The following is a 24,404-nucleotide window of genomic DNA, read 5'->3' on the forward strand; positions in this document are numbered from 1 at the left end:
CACTTGTGGGAAGCTGTGGTCTGGGTGCCACATGGCTCTTGGCAGACCATGGAATGTGCCAGGCCAGAATGGGGCTGGAAGGGCTTTTTGCCCTCAGAACATGGGCCATGTAGTTGGCTGGCTGGTATGATCATGTCTGGTCCAGCTCTCCAGTCCTAAGGTTCTCCCAGGACTCTGAGAATTCTAGACCCTTGGGAAGCAGAGGGCTGGCCCTTGCCTTTGGAGTACTCAAATCTGGTGGTGAAATTTTCTTAGTTTTAGTTCAAGTTACCTGGCATTGGCTATAGTTAAGATCTCACCCCTTCATATGGGGGTTAGGAGAACTAACAAATGAAGAGACAGTGGATATAGAGTCCCAACCTTAATTATAGGAAAGGAAGCCATTTCAGAAGGAAGGTGTTTGTTGTTGGCTGGATCTCAAAGTGGTGGAGGTAGGACATGGGGCTAACTCCTGAGCTTATTCCCCAGAAGACATCTGAATCTTTTGGCTCAGGTCTTGTTATCCCACTGACCTTAACCCACAATCTTTCCAGATAGGAGTTGAAAAACAGCTTGGTACTTTTTGTTGTTGTTAACCATCTTATCCATTTGGCTTGGTTTTTATCAAGTCAGCAAAGGCCCACCTAGAGCTCCCCTTCTACGTGCAACAGTGCCAGCCTGGCTTTGTACAGAAGCTTGGAAGTAGAGACCTGGGTTCCAGTCCCATCCCCCGCCAAAGTTCCATATAAGTACCAATCCTCCTTTAAACCTGTATTCCTCAGCTATTTCACATCAGAAGTAGGAGTGAAGGATTGATTGATCTCTAAGCACCTTCATTAGACAGTCTATGAATCCTTCATAATAATATTAATAATAATAGCTAATGCTTGCTATGTTTCAGGTACAGTTGTGAGTGCTTGACATATAATAGCTAGCCAAAGTTTGTCTTTAGCTAGCTGGCTTCTCTTGCAGACTCCAGTATCCCTTCATCCTTTCACTGCTCTAGAATCTGAAAGGCCTACATTCTTCTGTTCCTTCTTCTGGTGCTCCAGAGGAGGTCCTTAGTCCAGCATTCTAAGAGGGTGCTGTTTGCACAAATCCTATGTCAGATTGCTCACTACCTCCGCAATCATTGGACATATCAGGCTGTTAGAAAGTCCATGCGCTGGGTTCATGGTCATTTTGAAATAGAATGAAGATTTATCTCAGAACTGTGTGGCCCAAGGTTTGCACCATACATGGCCTGAGTGACTGTGGACCAACTGGCAATTAAGACAGCAGGAAGCCAACACAAAAATTGCTTTGAGAGATTCAGAGAGGGATGCTTAGAGGAGAGAGAAAGAAAGAGAAAGAACTGGGGCTTAGTGACTTGAGAAAAGAGCCTCTCCTCAGCAATAGGGCAAAACCTAGCAGAACAGAGACTTAAGAGAAGCAAAGCATTAGAGGTAGAGTAACAGGGGCTGGGGTTGTGGCTCAGCAGTAGAGTGCTCCCCTAGCACGTGTGAGACCCTGGGTTTGATCCTCAGTACCACATAAAAATAAATAAGTAAAATAAAGGTGTTGTGTCCAACTACAACTAAAAATAAAAAAAAAAAAAAGAGGTAAAGTAGTAGATTGGTTGGGAAGCCTAGGCTGGACTTTGTTTTCCTGTTGGATCAAGATCCATAATCATCTTGGGAACAGGGAACAAGGAAGTAAGCCATCTTCTTCACCCTGGGACCCAGCATCCCACTGGTGAGGATGCCCCACCAACCTTGGCTCCCATGAACACTACAGCCTCTTTTAAGTGCACTTCTGCCACTCTATGCAGGGAGCTGTTGAATATGTGGTGAAATGAACCCACAAACCAGCTGCCTTGGAGGAGCCCCCTTCCTCAGAGCCCCTCAGCACCCTCATCCAATATTAACTAAACTTGTTTGCCATGTTGGGGCATAGCAACTTTGAGAATATGGATCACAACATAGGCCTGAGCGACTCTGGACCAACTGGCAATTAAGACAGTAAGGAGAACAGGCCAGCAAGACTCTTGAGGACTTAAAGTTTTGATGGTGGGCCTGAAAGGTGATGCGTGGGAGAGGCTGGGATACCCAGGAGCTTTCAGGTTGGACTGAGGGATTCTAGCAGGACCCAATACAGAAGCTTGGGAGAAGATTCTATGTCCCCAGTTTTCACCCAGATTGGAAAATTTAGCAAAATCTTAATGTTCCCCACCTCCTTCCATCATTCAGGTGAGAAAACCTGCCCAAGAAGGGGAAAGGAAACAAATGTTGGGGTGGGGGGCATGAATGATGGACAATCCAAGAACTCTTTTTTTTTTTTTTTTTTTTGGTGGTGTTGGGGATTAAACCCAGGGCCTTGTGCATGCAAAGCAAGCACTCTACCAACCAAACTATATCCCGAACCCCCAGGAAGCTCTTTCAGTAGCATTGCTCACCAGACCTTCACTACAAGCTGAGTCAGGCAGGGAAGGGATGTTTACTTCCATCTTACAAAGAAGGAAACACTGAGCGTCAGAACCTGAATTAAATCCAAGTAAACACTGTCCTCTCATGGCACCTGCAGCCTAGGGAAGTGTCGTGGCAAGGTTGGTTGCGGCATTAATCCTTTTACAGCTGTATTTCTATAAGAAACAAACTTTTTAAAATTTTGTTTTTAAAAAATATGCTTTAGTTGTAGATGAACATAATACTTTATTATTTTTTAATGTGATGCTGAGGATCAAATCCAGTGCCTCACATGTACTAGGCAAGTGTTCTACCACTAAGCCACAACCCCAGCTCCCTTGTTTTTTTACTAATGGAGGTAATGTTTTACTCAAACACAGAAGTGAAATTCTAGGCATCCATAGTTTTAAAGAAATTTTACAGAATTAGCCCGTTTTAGAGAAGACTAGCAGCATTTATTCATATATAAAAATAATTTAAAATTCCTTTCAGGCATGCAGAAGAGTTCAGTAAATACTGATTAAACCTGCATCTGCCAGGTCTCGTCCCTCCAGGCCCTTCAGTGGCTTCCAGACGCTAAAACTAGGAAAAGAAGGCGTGGAAAGGAGCTAAGCCCCACCCCTTAGCCAGCGCTCTCCCTGCCCTTCGCATGTCACGCATGCGCAGATACTCAGGTCGCACCCCTCTCTGTGGCCATTAGGGCGCAAGCGCAGCACCGCCCCCTCACGCCCCTCTCTGCTTGGGGCCCTCCCCCCGGGTCTAGCACCGCCTCTTCCGCGTTCTCGGCAGAGAGACCTGCAGGTAGGGGTGCGCGCCACCGCTCCCGCTGTGGTCAGCTAAGGTAAAAGCGAGACAGCAGATGTCCCTCCGAGCAACACGGGGCGGGGGTCTGGAGTGAGTCGGTGTTCCTGGGAGGGAGGAGGCAGTCAGGGCCTCAGAGCGGCTAGAGGTCACGACCCGATTCTGCTGCTAAAGGACAGGCGAAGGGGACGCTCTTTTAGGACGGTTTTCAGGGCTCATTTAAGACCTGTCGGGGCTGCGTCTATGCTGAGACCAAGACTCAGTTTATGTCCCAGTCAGGGCTCAGCCTGTGCCTAGGGTCTGTCGGGGTTTGTGTTGTGACAGGTCGGATCACTGTCGGTGTCAGGTTTAGAGCTCAACCTGTGACCGGTATTAGCCTCAGTCCTAACCAGGGAACAGAACAGAGCAAGCTTATTGCAGGGCTCAGGGCTCAGGCAGTCCAACATCATGAATAGTTTTTCATATGAGGAATTTATGAACTGTGCTTACTACATTGTTTGAAATTTAACTGTTTTCATTTGTTTCACAATACAATATTTAAAGCCTTGCCACCTGCAGGTGATTGTCCAGTGGAGAGTGGTCATAGCGTCAGGCCCAGTCTCTTTCCTTAGAGAACTTCCAGGCTACCTGTAGGACACTCAGTGGAAGATCAGAGGCCTTTTGCAGATGACAGAAATGAAGTGCTGTTGAAAGTGCTTGGCTTTGGGATCAGGCAGCCTTGGGTTCAAATTTCACCTTTGCCACTTCCTAGATGTGTGTCCTTGGGCCAGTCATTTCCCTTCTCAGAGCTTGTTTCTCTTCTCTAAAATGGGCATAATAAGGCCACTGTGAAAATTGAATAGGATTATATGTAAGTCATCTAGTATAGCACCTGTCATGCAATGGGTACTGAATATGTGATTCCTGTAAACTGGGCCATTTTGGTCTGGAGTACTCTGGAGGGACTCTGAAAGAAGAGTTGATAAGGCCTGAGCCTTGAAGCCTCAGTGGGATTTACAGGTATAACTGACCTTGTGACATGGGGAGGGAACTAATACTTATTGACTGCTGCCCATATGCTAAGTGCCTGTTGGGCAGTTGGTATATAGTGTCTCACTGGATCCTCAGCCATCAGCCAGGTGCCTTCAGCTGGCTATCCTTAGCTTCAGCCCCTCTAAAGAGAGATAGGCTGGGAGTAATGTGAAGAAGAGACTCAGAGTTTTTATATGGAACTGAGCTAGCTGGAGGATTTGGTACCCTCTCTCTACCTTTCATCCTTCAATCTTCCCACCTCAGCTTTGCTCTTCTATATTGCAGAGAACTAGCTGGGATCTTGACTTTGGGAGTCCTGTTACTCTAGTGCTTTAGCAGATTTTGATGGTTGGGGGGCTCATCAACTCATATTGCATGATGACAAACGATGGGAGAGAGAAGCTTCTCTAACAGGAGCTGTTGGATTGCAGCACATGCTTAGAAAGTGTGTGGCCTCCTATTATGTGGTCCCATAATAATTCAGTAATATAGTTCCTTTTGCATCTTCTTCATGTGTGCCCATATGATCTCCCTGAGACACTGTTCTGATTGTATTGTATCTCTGCTCAGAAACCTTTGTGGACTTCACTGCCACAAAGGCCCAGAGATGGGAAAAGACTTAATAGGGATTACATAAGAAATGCTTTACAGTTTAGACTCTTCAGCCTCGTACACAAGACCCCATAATCTGTTCCCAACCTCTTTTATGCCCTGTTTCTCTTTGTTTCACCCTTTGCCCCAGTCAAAATAAACTAGTCTCTGTTCTTCAAACACTCTCTGCATATTCCTGCTCCAGCCTTTGCTTGCATTCCCTGCTTCTTCTCATCTTTCAAGACCAATATCTCATGTGATCTCCTTGGTGAAGCATCTTATCCTCCTGCGGGATTAGTTGCTCCCCTTCCTAACTTCTGTAGCAGAGGCTGAATTTCTGATTGAGTTCTCATCACAGTCTGCCTTTGGTATGTCACCCCATACAGACAAGGGACTGTCTCTTTCATTCCTCCTCTGCCTGGTTCAGGGCTGGCACACAGTAGGCATCTGCAATGTTGTGGTTAAGTGAGTCAGTGACATTTCCTATTTACTCGCTTTGGTCTTTGTTTTATGAGCTTTCAGGTTCAGAAGAGGACTTTGTGTTTTCCTTCTCTTTGTGGCTAAGGAGGGCCCTAGTTTAGATTAATGATGTCCTAGTTACAGGCATCAAAGGCCTGAAAGTGCAGGGATTCTGCATGAGCCACTGCTGCTGTTTTTTCTGGCTCTTGTCTTGCTTTTGCTGTGAGTTTTGTTGGGAGGGAGGTTATACTCTGTTCAGAGACCCACAGAGTTGTTGCTATAGTTCATGCAGGGGAAAGCTCACAGGTGGCTGACTAATCAGTTGCTCTGCCCTTGGCCTTGGTAAACAGCATTCTGTTTACCAGCAACTACAAATTCCATTTTTCCTTGCCAACAGCCTCAGCATATGGAACCAAAGATTCTTTGTTGATCACAGAAAAATATACATCAGGTAGAAGGAGCTTGGGAACCATCTGGTTCTACCACTTTCATTTTACAGATGGGAAAAGACCCAGAGATGGGGAAAGACTTAAGAAATTACATTACATAAGAAATCAGTCATGGGGTAGAGATAATTGTAGAAGTGAAATGTCCTCTTTTTTTTTTTCCAATTTACTACATTGAGATTTTTAAAAATAATTTTAATGTTTATTTATTTTAGTTTTTTGAGATAAAGTTTCTGTGTTACCCAGGCTGGCCTTGAATTCCTAAATTCAAGTGATCTTCCTGCCTCAGCCTCTTGAGTAGCTAGTATTACAGGCATGTACTACCGTACTCAGCACTACATTATTATTATAATATCTATATTTATTGAGTGCTGTGTGCTGACAATGTTTTTAGTACTTTAAACTATTTTGTAGACTAGGAAACTGAGGCAGATAGAAATCACTCCGATCTGTTTTCTGATCCCACGGATCTGATGTTTAGTGTGGTTTTAATGGCAGTCATCTCCTACCCAGTGGAGTGGAACAGTTCTCCAAAGAACTTGCTCCCAAATCTGCCTTCCTGTGGGAGTAAAAGACATCCTCCCAACAGTGGCTCCATGCATGCTGAAAAATATAACAAGAGGAGTCCTGAGTATGCTGGAAGAATGAAAAAGGCCAGACTTGGTAGCACCTGCCTGTCATCCCATCTTTAGGAGGCTGAAGTAGGAGGATCTAAGTTCAGGGCTGGCCTGGACAACTTATCAAGATCCTAGCTCAAAACAAACAAAAAAGGGGATGCGGATGTAGCTCAATGGTAGAGCACTTATCTAGCATGTGTAAGGTCCTGGGTTCAATTCCCAGTACCACGGGGGTGGGGAAATGGAGAAAGGAATAAAGTAAATCCACATGAGTATTAGTGGATCTTAGTTTAGGCATAGGAATAAATGTCAATGTATAGTATTGAGGCACATGGTAAATACTCAATAAATGAATAAATTTTTAAAATTGCCTGTTTACTTAGTTAGGCAGTAATTATTTTAGGAAAAAACTCAGTCCTGGATTTTTGTATAAAGAATCCCAGTCTTGGGCGGAGAGATCCAATTCAGCAAGAACATATTGTGCTCTTGCCATGTACAAGCCCCTGCTGTTGAGAAATATACACAGAGGACCACAACACATTTCCTGCTCTCTGTGTCTTTTCCAAGCCTTCTCCCTGCAGTGTTATTGGGAAGATAGATAAGTACATAAATAACTGAAAGCAGACTGACTGTGGTAAATGTAGTAAGGAATGTAAACAAAGTGGGAGTTTGAGAGAAGGAAAAATCAATTCCATCTTGACCAGAGGATTCCTGAAGGTGGGGAATTTATGCTGGGTGGGAGAAGGAGCAGCTTGAAGGATGGTCTAGAGGCAGAGATGCCCAGCGTGTGTGTAAGTGTGCCAGGGGAAAGAAGGAGAGCTGGTGAGGAGGGGAAATAATGGTGGATTGTGGACAAATGTAGAGAGGGGTGGAAAGAACACTAATATTTATCAGGTGTTTGCTTTGTGGTTTGCAATGTGCCACATGCTTTACACACTATAATTTATTTAATCCTCACAATCCCTGCAATATCTCCCAATTTAAAGATGAAGAAACCAGACCTCAGAAAGATTAAAGTGATTTTCCCAAGGTCAGGTAGCTAGTAAGTGGCATAGCTTGGTTCAGACCTACGAGGGTTAGATTCAAAGGCTGACGATTTTTCCCTCTTGCTGCAGGGTTCTAGGTGCCATGACTGGGGCTGTCTGGAGCAAAGAACCCAGAATAGGGACATCAGTGAGGAGCCTTAAATTGTGAGCCACAGTTTGGAAGGTGCCTGGTCTAAGTTTGCTTGATTGGGTTAATATGTGAGCATTTTGGCAGCTCCTGCAATACCATAAGTCAGTGCACTATCGTCCTTAACTAGTAGAATCTTAAAATGAGTTTAGAGAGGCTATGAGTACCCTTGTAATTCAGGTAAGGGTTCTGATGTGCAATTGGCAGTTTGTTCCAGAAATCTTCTGGGGAAGCAACGAATATGACACATTCTATTGCTTCATTTCCTCACATTTCAACAAGAATCTATAATGGAGGAAAGAGCAATAGGAGATAAGAAATTGGCATTCAAGCCCTGATTTGCTTATCCTCATCTGAGTCCTCAGTCTCAGTTTCCTTCTTTGTAACAGGGGAGATTGAGTTTCACTTCTGAGGCCTTGTCTCCTGCTAACTGTCATGTATTGCTTTGCCCTTCCTGACTTGGGGCAGATTAAGGGAAGGAACCTGAATTCAGAGATCTTAAGGTTCAAGATCCAGCCTCTCTTCCTGTAGGAAGACAATAAGTAAGGTGTAGACTCTAGAGTTAGACTGCCTGGATTTGTGTCCTGCCTCTGTCACTGTGCAGCTGTATGACTTCAGCAAGTTATTTAACCTTGCCTAGTCTGTTTCTTCATCTGTAAAATGGGGGAGGGATATGAATGCTACCTGGCACGTGGTAGGTACTGAATGAATGTTAGCTTTAATTATAATCATTCAAATTATATATTAATGTCAGTTTTTGCACTGTTTTTATAGACAATATATTCATCAGGGCCATTTCTCCCACCATTTCACTCTGATGTCACTGCCTTCACTCTTTCCATTGCCCTATTAGTGAAACTTGGAAATGTTGGATTATTCTGTCACAGGGTTACAAATCATGACACCAGAAAAAGTGCCTGTAGGAAAAGAGTCAATAAAAAGTGTGGCTTGCTGTGTGCAATCTGGAGGCTGAGGCAAAAGTTTTGTCAGTTTCCATCCTTGACCACTTAGTGAGAGCCTGTCTCAAAATAAAAAATTAAAAGGACTGGAATATAGCTCAGTTGTAAAGCACCCCCGGTTCAATCCTCAGTACTGAAAAAAAAAAAAAAAAGTCAGTGGCTTATTAGAAAATCTCACCTGACTTGGGTTTTCTCCTACGTCTCTCCACAGTAAATAGGACCAGACAGCATATTTGTTTCCTTTTGCACAGCTTTCAGCAAAAGTGCTAAGCAAGACTCCTCCAGTTCACTTGCCAAAAACAACAACGACAATGCAGTATCTTTGGAAAAATCGTGCCTAATCTGGTTCTTTTATCCAGGTTAAACCCCCCTGGCCTTATCTTAAGCTAATTCTTATTATTTCCTTTTCCATGAATATGTAAAAGTTTCTTCTGATTATAAAGGGAAGAGGAGATCAAGATTTTTCTCATGAGAACCTTTTCTGTACTTAAACCTAGAATCCAGTTAGGCCTCATCATCTCTTCTCCAGGCTAAACAGCCTGGGCTGCTTTCACCTCACCCGTAAAACCTATTTTCCATCACTTGGATCACATTGGTTATGCTTCTTTTCTTTCTCTTTGGTTTTTCTACTTCTTGGCAGTGGCCCAGACTGTGCTAGTCTACTAATAAGAGTCTAAAACAGTTTAACGGGAGAAAACTTCAGAAGTTTGATTCATTCATTAACATTTATTAAATGTTTGCCCCATGCCAGGCTTCCGCTAGGTATAGGGAACCCTGAGCTGACTCGGACATAATCTCCTCCCTGTCCTTAGCTCAGTCTAGGGGAAGATGTGTAATAAAGCTTTTTAAGTACTGTGATTGAATTATGTACAACGGCGGGAGGCTGGAAATTGTTTAGGGTAATAAGAAACAGCCCCTTTGGCTGGACTGCAGGTGGAGACTTCTGGAAGGGAGAGGAAAGCAGAATACAGGAGGGCTGGTCTGGGCAACACTGGGGAAACCGCAGTGGAGCTCCTGTATTCCAGAGACAGTGGCACCCTTAGAGGTTTTGAAACAAGGATGAAAATACCTTAAGCCTTAGCCTTTTCTGTGCCACACTGATATTTTCTGTCTTAAAAGTAATGTGATGTCCCTTGTTTGTATACTTTGGGGGTTTGGGCTCTAAAACTCCCATAGCAAGTCTAGTTCTTGAGCTCTGGAGAAAGTCCATTTTCAGTACAGCAGGAAGTTCATGAAGGATGGAGAGAGCACTGGGTGCCCAGCCAGGCACAGCCTATTTAAGACCCAACTACAGGCCAGTCTGTGTGTGTTTGGTCTGAATTTCCCCAGACCAAAAGGAAAAGATGCAGGAATGAAGAAAGGTTTCAGGGCTCACCTAGATATTTGGTGAGCATGCTAAGAGGGGTTAAGCACCTTGCAAGTCAGAAGTTCTTGCTAAGGAGGAAAAGTGGCCCAACAGAATTAGGAATGGTAGCAGAGGAATTCTAAGGGCTAACTGAGCCCTTAGAATCTTCACCATGTGTCTGAAAACAACCAATGTCTGCCTCTGGCTTTGTGCTTGGCTATCACTTTGTTCTCTCCTACTGCCCAGTGTGGCTTACAGAGTGGCAGGGTTGCTTCCCAGAGCCACAGATGATCTGCAGAAGCCTTATTACAAGCTAGAATCAACCAGTGCCAGGCATTGGTGCCATGAGCTTAATACACACAAACTCGCTTAATTCTCACAACAGGTATATTATTGCTTCTATATTATAGATGCTGACATTGAAGTCAAAAGCAGTTAACTATGTCCCAGAAAAATAAATTATGTCCAAGACTACTTTGGTAGTATATTATAGGGCCAGAATTAGCATCCCAGACCTCATACTCGAAAGCCCATGTGTGTTCTACTTCCCCAGCCCCAGGGTGACTCCAAATGGCAGAATAATACAAAGTTCATAAAGGAGTTCTGAGTTTCATTTTTGTTTCTTTTCTACTGTAGGCCTGTTGTTAGCACATTATGGCCCACAGTCTGCAGCTGGCTTGCCCCCTGTTTTTGTATGAACTTTCAGCTAAGGATGTTTTTTACATTTTTTTAATGGCTGGGGGTAATAAGTCAATATTTGTGACACAAGGAAAGTATATGAAATTCAAAGTTCAGTATCGATAAAGTTTTATTAGCATATGGCTACAGTCATTTATTTACATACAATATATAATGCTTTTCCTCTGCAAAGATAAGATTGAGCAATTGCTAAAAAGACCACATGATACAAAAAGACCACATGATACATAAAATATTTACTGTCTGTCCCTTTGCAGAAAAAAATTGCCAACCCCTAAGAAAGGCAATGAGAAGGGACCAAATGGCAAGACTAAAAGCAAAGAGAAGTTCAAAGGTGTACAAGGCCTTCAATGGAAGTGCGGTGGTGGCAACAAGAGAGAGAATAACCCATTTCATTTGGTCTAAGAGGTTTGGGAATAAAAAGCACAGTAGGCAGGACTACCCAATGTGTTAATGGCTCTAAGGGACAATACGGAGATATTTTGAGGATGACATAGTTTATTCAGATTCACTGAGCCCTTTGGTGCCAGATACTGTGTTAAATGCTGGAAATACCGAGGTAAAAAAGATAACCCCTGCCTTTGAGGAACTTATAGCCCCGTGGGAAGGCCACACATGCTTGTGTATAGCCAGCTGTGTTATAATGGAATTCTGTGTTTTCCATGAAATGCTGAGTGAATTAGAAACAAGGTAAAGGGTGCTTCTGCAACTTACAGGGATGCTTTTTGGAACTGTCCTGGGCCTTGAAAGATGAGTAGGAGTTATTTTTCAAGAAGCTGAATATAAGAGTCAGGGAAAGCCTGACAGTGTTAGCATTTAGAGTTTATGCAGACGGAGAAGAAAAAGATACTGGAAATGACATAAAAGTTCTGTGGCTGGGTAACTGGCAGGATGATGTAATTTGACAGAGCAGAAAGAAATCAGGAGGAAGGAAGCTGTGGGTAGAGGTTAAGGACACATCCAACTGGGGACATGTAGTTCAAGGTAAAATGATGAAACACTTCCAGCTTCAAGTTAGAAACCCTTTAAAAAGTTTTTGGCACTAAGGCCTAGAATTCAGATTTAAACTGCATTTTCAGAGCTTTTTCCCAGGAAAGGGGGAAGTAAATATTTATTTAATAGAGAGAAGTTGACAAAACAACTCTTAACGTGATAGCTAGAGCCATGGGATTAAAAATAGCAGTGGACATACAGAAAATTTAAGTCATTACATTGGAAACTAGCAAAAATTACACACTTGGCACAAAACCTTGTTTCCATTTGAGTCGCCTGCATCTGCTTTATCTTCTGGTGCTGTTACTTCTTATCTGTGAGACTTGAGCCAGGCTACTAGGAGATGAAGACAGAGTTCACTTGTCTCTAAAAGATAGGCAGCACAGAAGTGTCAGCTTTTACCTTCTGCATAAGACTTCTCAGAGTGGACAGAGGGGTCCATCTCTTCATTCTGGCCCAGTTACATCTTTGGGGACCTAGAATTCTATAGTAGAAACAAAAAATGAAAAATTTTACTCGGAGTCCCATTAAATCTTCCAGTACTTAGTGTCAGCATTTTCAGATATTCACCTGTTTACTTTTAGAGCTTGGAGATGTCTGTGACTGCCATGTGCCTGTCTACTTCCTGGGGTAACTAGCAGGACTGGGGGACACATGGGTAGATCTCTGTCTTCTCTGGGCCTCTTAGAGAAGTCAGCATTTTGATAATCCTTTCTACTTCTGCTTAAAGATTTTTGTGTCAGATAAGATGAAGCAGGTGGAGAACTGAAGGATAGCTCTGTGCAGAAGCCAGTGAACCCATACAACAGCAGCATTGTTTCCCTTGGAATTTCACATTCACTGAAGACCGCTGCTCAAAAGTTGGGAAAACCCATAGGTAAGATTGTGTGGAGGGTTGGGGTTGTGGCTGGGTGGTAGAGTGCTCACCTAGCACGTGTGAGGCACTAGGTTCGATCCTCAGCATCACATAAAAATGAATAAAAAATAAAGGTTTGTGTCCAACTCCAGCTAAAAAATTTATTTAAAAGGTGATTGGGTGGACATTTCACTTATCGTTTGAAATGTCAAATATCAGCATTAAAATTATCTGATATTTCTAGAGGAAGGGGTGGGCCTGAGATCAGCTAAGCAGTTGATGGTTTTCAGTGTTTAGTTGGGCAGCTGGACTTAGCCAAGCAGCCTGGCATGTCTAAGACAGGTGCTTAGTAAGGAGGAACACATTTCCTCAGAATAACAGAGGTTCATAAAGAAAACCATGCAGTAAATAAAACATATTTATTACTTTTAAGTACAAAAGAAAAACAAGTACATCATAGCAAACCAGAATCAAATACAGCAGAAATATAAAATGTAAAATTCTTGTACTCAGCCAATCTCATTCCCAGGGAACCATTGCTAATAATTCTGTTGTATCTCTTCTGTTTGTTTTTAAACTAATGTATGACATATAAGATGACATTTTGAAATATTCTGTGTTCTACTCTGACCTGAGGTTTTGTGATGCCTGGAAGGTTATAAAGCATGTCTTATTTATAGATGTGCCAGATGAGAGTTGAGTGAAATGGTTTTAGCCTGGTCTCTGAGTTTCCATAGTCCTTGCAACTTTGTGTCACACATCTGCATCTGAAGCTTCTCGGTGGTACCACTGTCTCCCCCTGTTCCCCATCCCCAGGCTGTGTTCTCCCCTTCTCTGATAGCAATATTCTTCTTATGGTTACCTCATTTTGGTTAAAAAGCATATATTCATAAACATGTGAGGACTCTCTCTGTGCCTGACTGCATACTAGGCAGTAAGGATAGAGAGGAATTATACACTGTCCCCTCCTTCAAGGAGACTAGTAGCCTTTGCTCCTCTACTGTGTTCAGTCGTTTGGCAGGACACAGACTAGTTCTGCCTCTGTGGTTTCCTTCTGCCAACTGAAACATGCTTTGCCTTTCTCTTAGCTTCTATCCCTACTATCCCTTCCCCAGCTATAGGACTTTTTGGCCTTCTTCTGAGTGGTTGCAGTGGCCTCACTCAGTCTCCTGTCTGTCCCCAGCCTGCAATTTGTTCTACACATCACTGCCAGTGTGATAGCCCTAGGCACATCCTCCATGGTCCCTAGTCCCTCCCCATTGCCTAGAACAGTAGTTCACAAATGTGCTATGCAGAAATGCTTCTAGGGGATCTGCAAAGTCAAGAGGATTTTCATGATAGTGCTAAATAAGATGCTATTTGATGTTGCAGAGTGACAGGAAGCTGTGAGTGCCTTAGCACTAGGCAGTGACACTGAACTGTGCTAGTAGCCAATGTATTCTTCACTACTATACACTCACAGTTTTTTAAAGTGCCATTTTCATGTAAGAATGTCCTTGATGGCTGTGTGTGGTGATTCATGCCTGTAATCCTAACTGAGGAGGCTGAGGCAGGAGGATCACAAGTTTGAGGTCAGCCTGGGCAACTTAATGAGACTGTCTCAAAAAGTGGGGAGTAGGGGCTGGGGATGTAGCTCAGTGGTAAAGTGCACTGTGTTAAATTCCCAGTACCCATAGGATTGTTTCAACTGCATGCTGAAGGAGCTGCTATTTTCGTTTTCATGTGAAAGGATGACTGTTGATTGTTGAGGGTAGAAAAAAGACAGGGACCAGGTATTGAAGGGCCTTGTAGGCCATATTTATGAGCTTGGTGATCTATAGCAGCCTACGTTTTTCTCTACTTCTCACACAAGTCCAGTTCTGCTTCATTTCCCCATTTTCATGTACTTCTTGACACTCCTTCTGGCACAAAATGCAGTGTGGCTCTGAAGACTGTTGTGATCCCAAAATCAGAAGGAGAAGATGGGCCTTAATCTAGACCTTTGACCTCTGGAAATCTCAATACCCCAGCCCTGATTAGGCTTGTTGTGGCTTGCCACCCAGACCCTGGGCAGACCTCATGCTGGGTTTACCACAACTGAGTGAGATCCCGAAGTGTGCATGAGGCTGTCTAGCCTTCCTGGGCAAAAGGAATAACACTTTAGCTCCACGGAATCTCACCTAACAGATGGTCTTTTGACTGAGCTGATTTTACCTGTGGCTCCTTGCACTAATCATGTTAAATTGATTGGCTTCTGCTTAAATGTGCCCTTTCCTTGGCTCCTACAAAGTAATGATGCCATTAGAAACCACATCAGCCAACCACCAAGTCTGGTAGGAGAATAGTGTGGGCTTGCACCTAATATCCAGACTGCCATGAAATAATGTGGTCGGACTTTGGTTTGTAGCTTATATTCCATATATGACAGAATACAAATATAAAGTTATCTCAGAGCACGACTTTCTTTTTTCTTTCTTTTTTTTTTTGATACCAGGGATTTAATCCAAGGGCACTTTACCACTGAGCTATATCCCCACTCCTTTTTATACTTGGGACAGGGTTTCACTAAATTGCTTAGGACCTCACTAAGTTGTTGAGGCTGGTTTCGTACTTGCGATTCTGTTGCCTCAGCCTCATTGGTTGCTGGGATTACAGATATATGCCACCACACCCAACTAGATTAGCCTTTAGACTAATATAATAAAGAGGATGTGGTAATAAAGCCTTGTATTTATGTAAACTAAAGCAGTGCTGCCCAACTTTTTTTGTGTGTGTGGTGCTGGAGATTTCACGCAGGGCCTTATGCATGCAAGGCAAGCACTCTACCATTTGAGCTATATCCCCAGCACCCCCAGCTTTTTGACATCAGAGCACCTGGGAGAAAATGGTAGTGTTTGGCTGCATGAACTGTGAGCCCAGGGACTAGAGGCCTGATGAGGGATAAGTGTCTTATTCATAGCACATCAGTAGGGAAGCTCTGGGCCAAGGTTTATAAACAACAGCATCCTCATTGATGGCTGACTTTCACTGGCTACCCCTCCTGCCTTTCAGTGTTAATGTTAAAGTACAGTGTAAAGTTGAAAGCTTGACTTCTGAGCCAGACTGTCTAATCTTAAGTCCCAGCTCTGTAACGTGGGCAAATGTGACCAAGGGCAAACCATCCTATCTCTTTGTATCTCAGTTTCTTCATCTGCAAAATGTGGGCAATAATTAGCTTGCCCTATAAAGTTATGAAGATTAAATGAGTGAGTGTATGTAGTATAGAGTCTGTAAAATGCTTAGACATTGCCTGGCCTGTGGTGACTGTGTACACTGTAAGTCTTACTGATGATAGAGTGCACTGTAACTACTGCTGCCATTTCAAAGTAGTAAATGATCTGGGTCAGTCTCCCCAGCCTGCGTGTTGCCTCTTCCTCTGTCTCGCATGGCTTAGCTGTGGCCTCCTCTCTGAGAGTGTCTGTTCCATTTCCTTTAATTCCTTAGTTTCCTTTATTGTTTGTTTGTTTTCTGTTTTGGGTTTTGGTGCTGGGGATTGAACCCAGGGCCTCATACAAGCTGGGCAAGTGCTCTACCACTAAGCCACAGCTCCAGCCCTCCGTTTCCTTCCACTGTTTCAGCTTGCCATTTGTTTGGGCCCTCAGCTGATTGATGCCTGAGGAGGCAGCCAAGCTCGTTGTTATACTCTTCAGCTTGCTCTCTCCACTCTACCTTCTCTAGAAGGCCCTGTAGCTAAAGGAAATGCTCAGACAGATTGGGACCTTGAAAGAGCTTGAGTTGGTGGGTGGGGAGCAGGAGTTGTTTGCAGACACATGTTAGTCGGACCTGACCTGTTTGTTATCACCCACTTAGATGTGACAGCTGGTGAATTCTGTATAGGCTTTGTGAGAGTATGGAGTGCAGAGCTGGTGGCTTGGGGGAAAGTACAACTGGCTCATCAGGCTTTATAAAGAAATGACCCAGTTGTTTCAGAAGGTGGGTCTTGAGGTGACCTGCTAGGGAGAGAACTTGTTGCTATGTGCCTCCTTCCCACCCCCATGGGACTCCCTATCACTCTAGGAGTTCTCTGGGCCATTACCTGGGCAGATGCCAGTTTAAGTCTTAGATCTGTATCCTTAATACCTGCTGTACTTCCAGTATAATCAGTATTTGTTGGCTAACACATTTCACAAATGAAATACATAATGTATTTATGCATATAAAAACATGCATCCCTGTTTTAACAGAGAAAGCAAGATAAACATGCCTAGGAATGGAAACATTGATTCTTATTGATGATGCTGAGACTGCTTATGATCTGATCTTTCATCACTCCACCTGTATGTGCCATGCTTCAGCTGGCCTGAACGACGCACAGTGGCCCTAACCGTCCATGGCGCCTCTCCTGTAGACCTTAGGGTGTTTTTCCTCAGTCTGAGACGCTCTGTCCCAGCCCTACCCTGGGCAGTTCCCATTTACCCTTCAGGTGCCAGCTTAGCTGTCTCATCTTTCAGTTGCCCAGCTAGTCAGATTCCTCTCTTCTGCTCTGCAGCACCTGGAACTTCCCTGTCACGGCACTTGTCCTACCATATTGAAATTGTTATATGTGTTACTGCTACCAGGGTAGGTGTGTTCCTCATGTTCTCACTGTCTAGTACTGAAGGATCGGTAGGTGCCCAGGAAATACGGCATTGGTGAGTGAATAATTAGTGTGCTTTGTCTGGTTTCTTATTTGATCCTCACAATAGCCTTAGGGCATGGGCAGCCCACCCTTAATTCTTACCCGTTTTGTTCTCTGACTCTCAGAGAAGCTGAACTACTGGCCAGAGTTCAGGCAGGAGTGGGAGCGACAGACAGCTCTCAGGTTCCAATGTTCAGGGCATTTCTTTGTCTGTTTTTTATAAAGTAACTCCTTTAAAAAGTAGTATTTAAAAAAATAAAAGCAGTTTTTATGTTTTCTTGTGATATCAGGGATCTAACCCAGAACCTCAAGCACACTAAGTGAATACTGTGTTACTGAACTTTACTGCCAGCCCCTTCATTTGTTGCTTTTCATAATTATAAAATTAATATATTTGTCAAACCAATAGTTTTTCATCATTGAATGATGAATTTCAATACAGAGAAATCTAGCTGCAATTTTAAAAACCATAGATTCTAAATTCCAATATGTATTAGAGAAAAATCATTATGTATTTCACTAAGAAATAAAACTTGATTTAAAAAATAATAGTGTAGGCACTGGGGTTGTGGCTCCGTGGTAGAGCGCTTGCCTAGCATGTGCTATGCACTGGGTTCAATCCTCAGCACCACATAAATGGAAAATAAAGATATTGTGTCTATCTAAAACTTAAGAATAAATATTAAAAAATAATAGCATAAAAATAAAAAATTTAATTGCATAAAATTTATAGAATACTGAAAAATATGAATAAGAAGAAAATAAAAATCACCCCATCACACAGAGTAACTACCACAGATTAGAGATGGCCTGGACTTGAAGGGGCAGCATTGAGTTTGAATCTCAGAGAAACCATTAACTGGATGTTCGGCATCAAGTAGGTTACTTAGCCTACCAGCTGTCTACTCTGAGCCTGTTTCCTTACTAGAAATACAGTAAAATATTTATTTTGGGGGATTATTGTAAGAATGAGACAAATATAAAATTCCCAGCACAGTGCCTGGTGCATAATCATACCCTTTAAATGTAGTAGTAGTTAACTGTTTTGTATATTTCTATCAAGATTTTGAATTCTGTTGTGTGTTCATATGTATGTATACATACTTGTGCATGCACATATGTTTTTTGAAGCACATTTATATATTTAATTATATCATTGGGTCTTTATAGCAACCGTGTGAGGTGGACAAGGCAGGAGTATTTTTAAATCTATTCTGCAGATGAAGAAATTGAGACTCTAAGAGGCAAAGCCACTTGGTCTAGGTACTGTCTGGTAATATGTGAACCAGGACTTCTACCTTGGTCTCTTGATCCCAGCAGTGTGCTGCTTCTCCTGTTCCACCTCTACCTCCACCAATTACACAAATGTGGGCCTCTGAGCCTGCCCAAGAGGAAGGCAAGGACTGAGAGCCTCCAGACCAGCTGGGTTCTGTCTGAAAACTGAAGAGGGCTCACTTCCTCCTCTAAAATAACAAATTGGTCTTTTGCTAGAAAGCTAAGAACATTTTGTGTCATAGGGGGACTGTGTCAGGGAACTGATTAGAGTACTGACCTGAATTCATAGGCCAGAATAGCCTTCCTCTGCCGCCTTTCTGTCAGAGTGTGCACTCTGTGTGACACACACTGCACTAACAGTATGTGCATCTTTTCATGTCATTTCCATTTCAGGGTGCAGTTTCCAGGGGCTGATATGTGTCTGACACTGTGCCATGCCTTAGAGACAGGGGTACACAGGGGACAATTGTGGCTTTAGAAGCACTGGAGTACTCAAGGCCTAGTGAAATCAGCACCCAACCACAGCCTCTTGCGGTGGGGCTGGCGCACTCATTACTAGTTCTGTGCAGTGATACTGCCCAGTGTTTGCCTAGTGCCTATCTGTGTTTGCACAAACCTTAACTCATCTGGAGTTATCAGGGAGCTGAAGGGGCAAACACTTTTGAGCTAGTTTGATGGTTAAGAATTCCTAGGCCAAGGGCAACAGGAAGGCCAAGGTATAGCTTGACCATGGGACCTTCCACCTGTGGAAGCATTTAGTGATTGCATGTGTACTGAATTAAGGTCCCACAGACAGACAAATTAAAGAGTGGTCCACTTCCAGATGGGGAACTAGCAACCCCTTGATGAGAGCACAACACCTCTCCCCAACTCCCACCTCCCATCTCCCATCGTGAAAACAGGGAAGTTAAGCGTGTTTCTTTTTCTTCACCATCTTCTTACATTTTTTCTCCCTAGTTTCAAAAACAACTCTCCTTCAACAAGTTGTGTTTGCAAGGAAAGTCTTAACCATTTGTTCCTTCTGGCATACCCTCTTCCGTTGAGATCCATGCAGAATAAACCAGGTACTCCATCTTTGTGTGTGAAGCCATAAAATCTAATATTGAGTGTGCAGCGATGCCCAGAGGTATGCTGCTTCCCAAGAGGTTTGCAGCCTGCTGTGGTAAAGAGCAAGTATAAATTGCCACTAACAGGGTTTTCTAGCTAGAGCCGTAAGTATGTCTGAGCATCCCCTGTGAGTCACAATGCTGCCAGCTCTCTCGCTGCTCCTGCATGCTGCCTGCCTGTTGGCTGTTTTGCTTGTCAGCAGATTCCCCATAGAAGTAGGGAGGGGTGGGGGGAGGTGAAACCAAAATTTGTCCACTCTATACCTGGCTTACAGAGCTGATGAGACAATAGGTGGGATAAGAGTTGACCCTAGAGTGCTTGCAAGGTCAGGGCCATTCCTTGGCCTGTTGCCCCATGGTCAGAGCCCACTCCTTGAGCTCCTGAAGATGAGTGACCCTGCATTTTATTACGATACCATTTCTCATATATTTTTTCCTTCAAATTTCCCTTGGTGAGGATAGGTGTCCTAGTACCAGTGTTTAATTCTTTGAATTCATACAGCATTATTGTCCCTAGATAAAGCTTGTGCTTGAAGCTATTGATGGAGTAGTATTTTTAGATCCTCTGTATTTGAGATCCCTTTATCTGTGTATTTATCTGTTCTGTATTCTAAAGGTAGAATTTAAAATACGCCATCATCAGATTCCAAAGATAGAAGGAAGCAAGCACCTAACCCGAGCTGTCAGACACTTGGCTGCTTAACCGTGCTTTCTGGATAACACTGTTGAAAGTGCATTCCGTGTGCCTCTCCTAATGTACTTGCCTCTGAGAACAGCACATAGACGGGCATCAGCACTAATCAATCTTCCAGGCAGACTTGCCATTTCTCTGATTCGTGTTCAGCAGATCCTTGGAGAAGGGAGTAGGCCTTTCCCTTCAGCAGGCAAAAAGCCAGCTTCCATTTTAAAATCTCTGAGAAAAAAAAAAAATCCAACAACCCAGGGCCTGTGTTTATTGAAGGCTGGTCTAAAGTCCCTCACACCGTGTGCCCCATCAGCACTGGAGTGCGTCTATTTCAGAAGGATGTAGAGGCTTAATCACCCTGGTGGGGATTTAGACCCAGAGACTTCAGAGAAATCTTATTATTTCTAACTGCAGGCGAAGAGTATTAAGGCTCCACTCTGGATCAGGGGCATGACATGTTCTATAAGTAATTTATCTTTAACAGGGGAAGGCCCCTTACTAGAGTGTCCCAGAGACAGAACTGTGATTGGACACTGGCTCATGGTTCCTTCTTTTCTCTTTCCCTGTCTCAGTCTCCTGCTGCTCCTTTCTGTCCTGACCCTTTCCTGCCCAATCTGTCCAGTTTCTGTGTGCCTCAGTGCATCCTCCCTTTAACATGGGAGCCAGGTGCCTTCCAGGAAGAGAGTAATGGTTTTGCAATAAGTAACCTCATCTAGCAGCATGGTATAGACCTGTCAACTGCAGTTTCTAAGGAAGCCCTTTCTGCACCCTCTCTGAGGAAAGAGCTCGGGATGCTCTGGGCTCCACAGGCACTCAAGTCTGTACTCTTGGACTTGAAAGAATTTGGGGTGTATTCTCAGTCCCCTGCCAGCCCTCTTATTACCTTCCCAAAGTCCCCCAGAATGGCTTTCACCACATCCTTGTGCAAATCCTCTGATTTCATCTGCACCAGCTCCTGCTCCCACCCCCATTCTTGCCTAGTCCTGGTGCTGAGGCCTGAGAATGTCACAGGTGGGGCTCTGCTTGTGGATTCCTTGTTTTGTTGTGGACTATGGTTTGACTGGTAGCAGATCTAAATCCATGTGCTAATGAGCTTGGATAAAGTAGGCTCCTGCTATCCTCTTCTAATCCAGCCTGTCTACCTGAGTTCCTTTCCACAGTTAATGATCTTTTATAATGGTTTTGCCTTTAGTTTTGCCTCCTGGGTTAAAACAAATCAATAGTCCTCACAGATATTTAAAAACCATCAGCGGTCTCCCCACCCACTACCTTTTTTATCCTTCCAGGTAAACTTATAGCTTAATCAGTACAGTGCTGTTTATCTCACTCCTCCTCTTGTCTCCCAGAGATGGGCAGCAGTGAACCTCTTCCCATCGCAGACAGTGACAAGAGGAAGAAGAAGAAGCGGAAGGCCCGGGCCACTGATTCTCTGCCAGGAAAGTTTGAAGGTTGGTCCCACAGCCCTCCTAGACATGGGCCTGTATTTCCCCAAGCAGGGGATGAGCATCCCAGTTCTTCTAGATGCAGATCTTGGTGCCAACCATGGTCATTTGTGTGATGGGAGAAGACAGGGGTGGGTGGGTTTACAGGAAGGGGTGACAGAATGAACAGGGTGGAAAAGCTCTCAGATGATGCACAGTACTCCCCTGAACAGTCCAAGCACCCATCAGCGGGCAGAAAGACCAGTCTATCAGAGCTGTACATGGAGTGAGATTGCATTGTGTGTCCCAGCAGTGTCTCTGCCCCCAGCAGTTCCTGATAGGGCTGCTGAGAGGTAGAACAACCATGTAAGAAGAAGCAAGAATCACCAAGGACCATGGCTGTAGATGACACTGCAGGCTTCTCTAAATGGAGAATTTGACTCCTACAAAGTGTAGCTACCCGGCTAGGTGCAGTGGCTCATGCTTTTAATCCTAGTTGCTCTGGAGGCTGAGGCAGGGGGATCACAAGTTTGAGGCCAACCTCAGCAATTTGAGACCCTGTCTCAAGATAAAAAATGCTGGGGATGTAGCTCAGTGGTAGAGCCTCCCTGGGTTCAGTCTGCAGTACTCCAAGAAAAAAAAAAGAGTGTAGCTACCTTTGCTGCATGTGTGTGACTCCCTTTTAAAGAGTACATGTTGTGTTTAGGGGACATGATGTTGGGTCATCAGAAATTTGGGGTACTCTATGTGCAAAACATTAGGATCATAGCTGATGCTATTATCCCTGGGCATAGGGGAAGCAGATCACTGCTAAGGACTGAAAGAAAGGATCAGTAGCTGCTCTTCAACTATATTTCTTTCATAGTGAGACCTGAAGTAGCTTCCCCTCATGGGCCCTCTTCCCAGCCTTGTGAACACACCAGCAAGTTGATTGTTTTGTACAATGATTCTGATAACAAGCACTTTGTGAGTCAGGAACATTGAATTCCAACCACCTGACATGCTATCAAATGTAAAGGGCTAATGCTGAAGTGTGCACCATGAGAGAAGCATGTCACCTAAAATACTTACACACAGCAGTGTGCTGTCTGTTCCTACAAAGAAGTACTTAGTACAGGGGTTTGCCTGCCCTTTGCTTCCAGGGTTTTAGAATAGGCCTTTTGCTCTTTCAATAAGCACAGAGAGTTTTTCCTATTATTTAAGGATAGCCTCTGCAGTGACATACTTCTCATGACTAAGAGCGATAAGATCTCCTGTCATGGTTTAAAGTCTTCTGCTCAGTCTTGGTTGCCTCAAGAGAAAAGAGCTGGGGAATAGAGCCAAGGGAGGATGAGATCAGCCAGGCAAGGGCTATGCTGGAGACACAGAGAACTTGTTCTACTTTGTGAGCTTGGGCAGGTCACTAACATTCTTTCAACTCAGCTCTATTACTCTGTTACAACCACTGACTCGATAACTAAAAACTCAAGGCATAATTTGCAACCTCCTACTGTCTCTGATTTCCTGTGGATGACTTCTAAAAATTTCTCAGAAACCTTTAGTGATCTCCATTGTATGTGGTATAAATCGGAACTGTGTTTTATTCCTCTTTGTATCACCAGTGCTTAGCACAGATCTTGGTACATAATAGATGCTCAGCAAATGAGTAAATGCAAGAATTTTATTCATTCAAATCACACCCCTTCTATGAGGATCCCCAGGTTCCCCAAGAAGATCTCCTTCTTCTGTCCCACCCACCCCCCTTTTTTTCTAACTAGTCCCTCTATGTCAGTACTCACAGCACCTGGTTTTGAGGCTGCTTATGTATGTGTCTCTCTCCACTACTGGACTGTGACCCTTAGAGGGGAGGGACTCTATTTTATTCCTCACTCTGCCCTGCTGTGCTGTCTGACACACAGTAGGTGCTCAGGAAGTAGTGCTGAATTGAAACCCTTTCTCTGACCTCATCCCTAAAATGAGGAACAAGATGCCTTGTATGTGGTCTTGTTGAGAAACTGAGCTCAGAAAGCCACGTATCTTTCTTGTCAATGAGTTCTAAAGAGACATGGTGTGCCTGGGTGGTCAGATCCAGAGACCTAGTGATGGAAGATCTTCTTCTCATCTTTGTTTGCAGAGGGTGACTCATCATGTTATTCCTCTTATTCATTTCACCCCTAGATATGTACAAGCTGACCTCTGAATTGCTTGGAGAGGGAGCCTATGCCAAAGTTCAAGGTGCTGTGAGCCTGCAGACTGGCAAAGAGTATGCTGTCAAAGTGAGTGTCTCATCTGGATGCCAGGCTTTACTTTGTAAATATTCATTCCCAGTTTGTCCTAAACCAAATAAATTTTATATTCTATAATATGGTGGCTCAGTAAGAACTTGAGTTCCAAAGCTAAACTTACTGGATTCAAATCTTGGTTTTTCTACTTACTTGGTTAAATCATCTAACGTTCCTGTCCTCCAGTTTCCCTATCTGTATAATGGGTGTAATAATAGAATATATAGAGAGAATTGTTGTGAGGATTAAATAAGTTAATAAGCGTAAAGTGCTTAGAACAATGAGTGGCTCAAAGTCAGCTTCAAGGAGTGGACAATCAGTTTTAAAATCGCCCTGCCTGACTCTGTTTTGACAAACTATTACTATTTGACATTGGGCAAGTCATAGAATCTTCTTAAGCCTCATTTTCTACATCTCTAAAATGCAGGTGACGATTCCTGCCCTTTCTTTCACATGGGGTGATTATGAAGATAAAAGTTAAAATGAACTGATAGAGGTAGAAACACTTTACAAACTGCTATACAAGTAATATACATTATCATGATGATGAAGATTAAAACTAAAATGACCAGAGCACTCTGCTTTAATTAGCTTCATGACCTTGGAGTGGCTCATTCACTGCTCTGTGCTCTGTACCACTGGCCATT

The 24,404-nt window shown here is 43.6% G+C and overlaps 1 protein-coding gene across 5 annotated transcripts in view; it reads left to right on the top strand.

Annotated features, from left to right (window-relative positions):
- The first annotated feature begins 3,155 nt into the window (after positions 1-3,155).
- Positions 3,156-24,404, top strand: part of Mknk1 (MAPK interacting serine/threonine kinase 1) — a 42,551-nt gene continuing 21,302 nt past the window's right edge. For 2 of the 5 annotated variants that reach the window (XM_048815441.1, XM_048815444.1), the window contains exons 1-5: positions 3,156-3,264; positions 12,248-12,394; positions 19,242-19,348; positions 21,422-21,523; positions 23,654-23,751. In XM_048815441.1, coding sequence (XP_048671398.1) covers positions 19,333-19,348; positions 21,422-21,523; positions 23,654-23,751 — 216 coding nt within the window. In that variant the 5' untranslated portion in view covers positions 3,156-3,264; positions 12,248-12,394; positions 19,242-19,332. Of the gene's footprint in view, positions 3,265-6,881; positions 6,904-12,247; positions 12,395-19,241; positions 19,349-21,361; positions 21,524-23,653; positions 23,752-24,404 lie in introns of those variants that run through there. The other 3 variants (XM_048815442.1, XM_048815443.1, XM_015485042.2) reach the window with 3 other exon arrangements.

The sequence above is a fragment of the Marmota marmota genome, unplaced genomic scaffold, assembly GCF_001458135.2.
Source record: "Marmota marmota marmota unplaced genomic scaffold, marMar, whole genome shotgun sequence".
Lineage (NCBI taxonomy): Eukaryota > Metazoa > Chordata > Mammalia > Rodentia > Sciuridae > Marmota > Marmota marmota.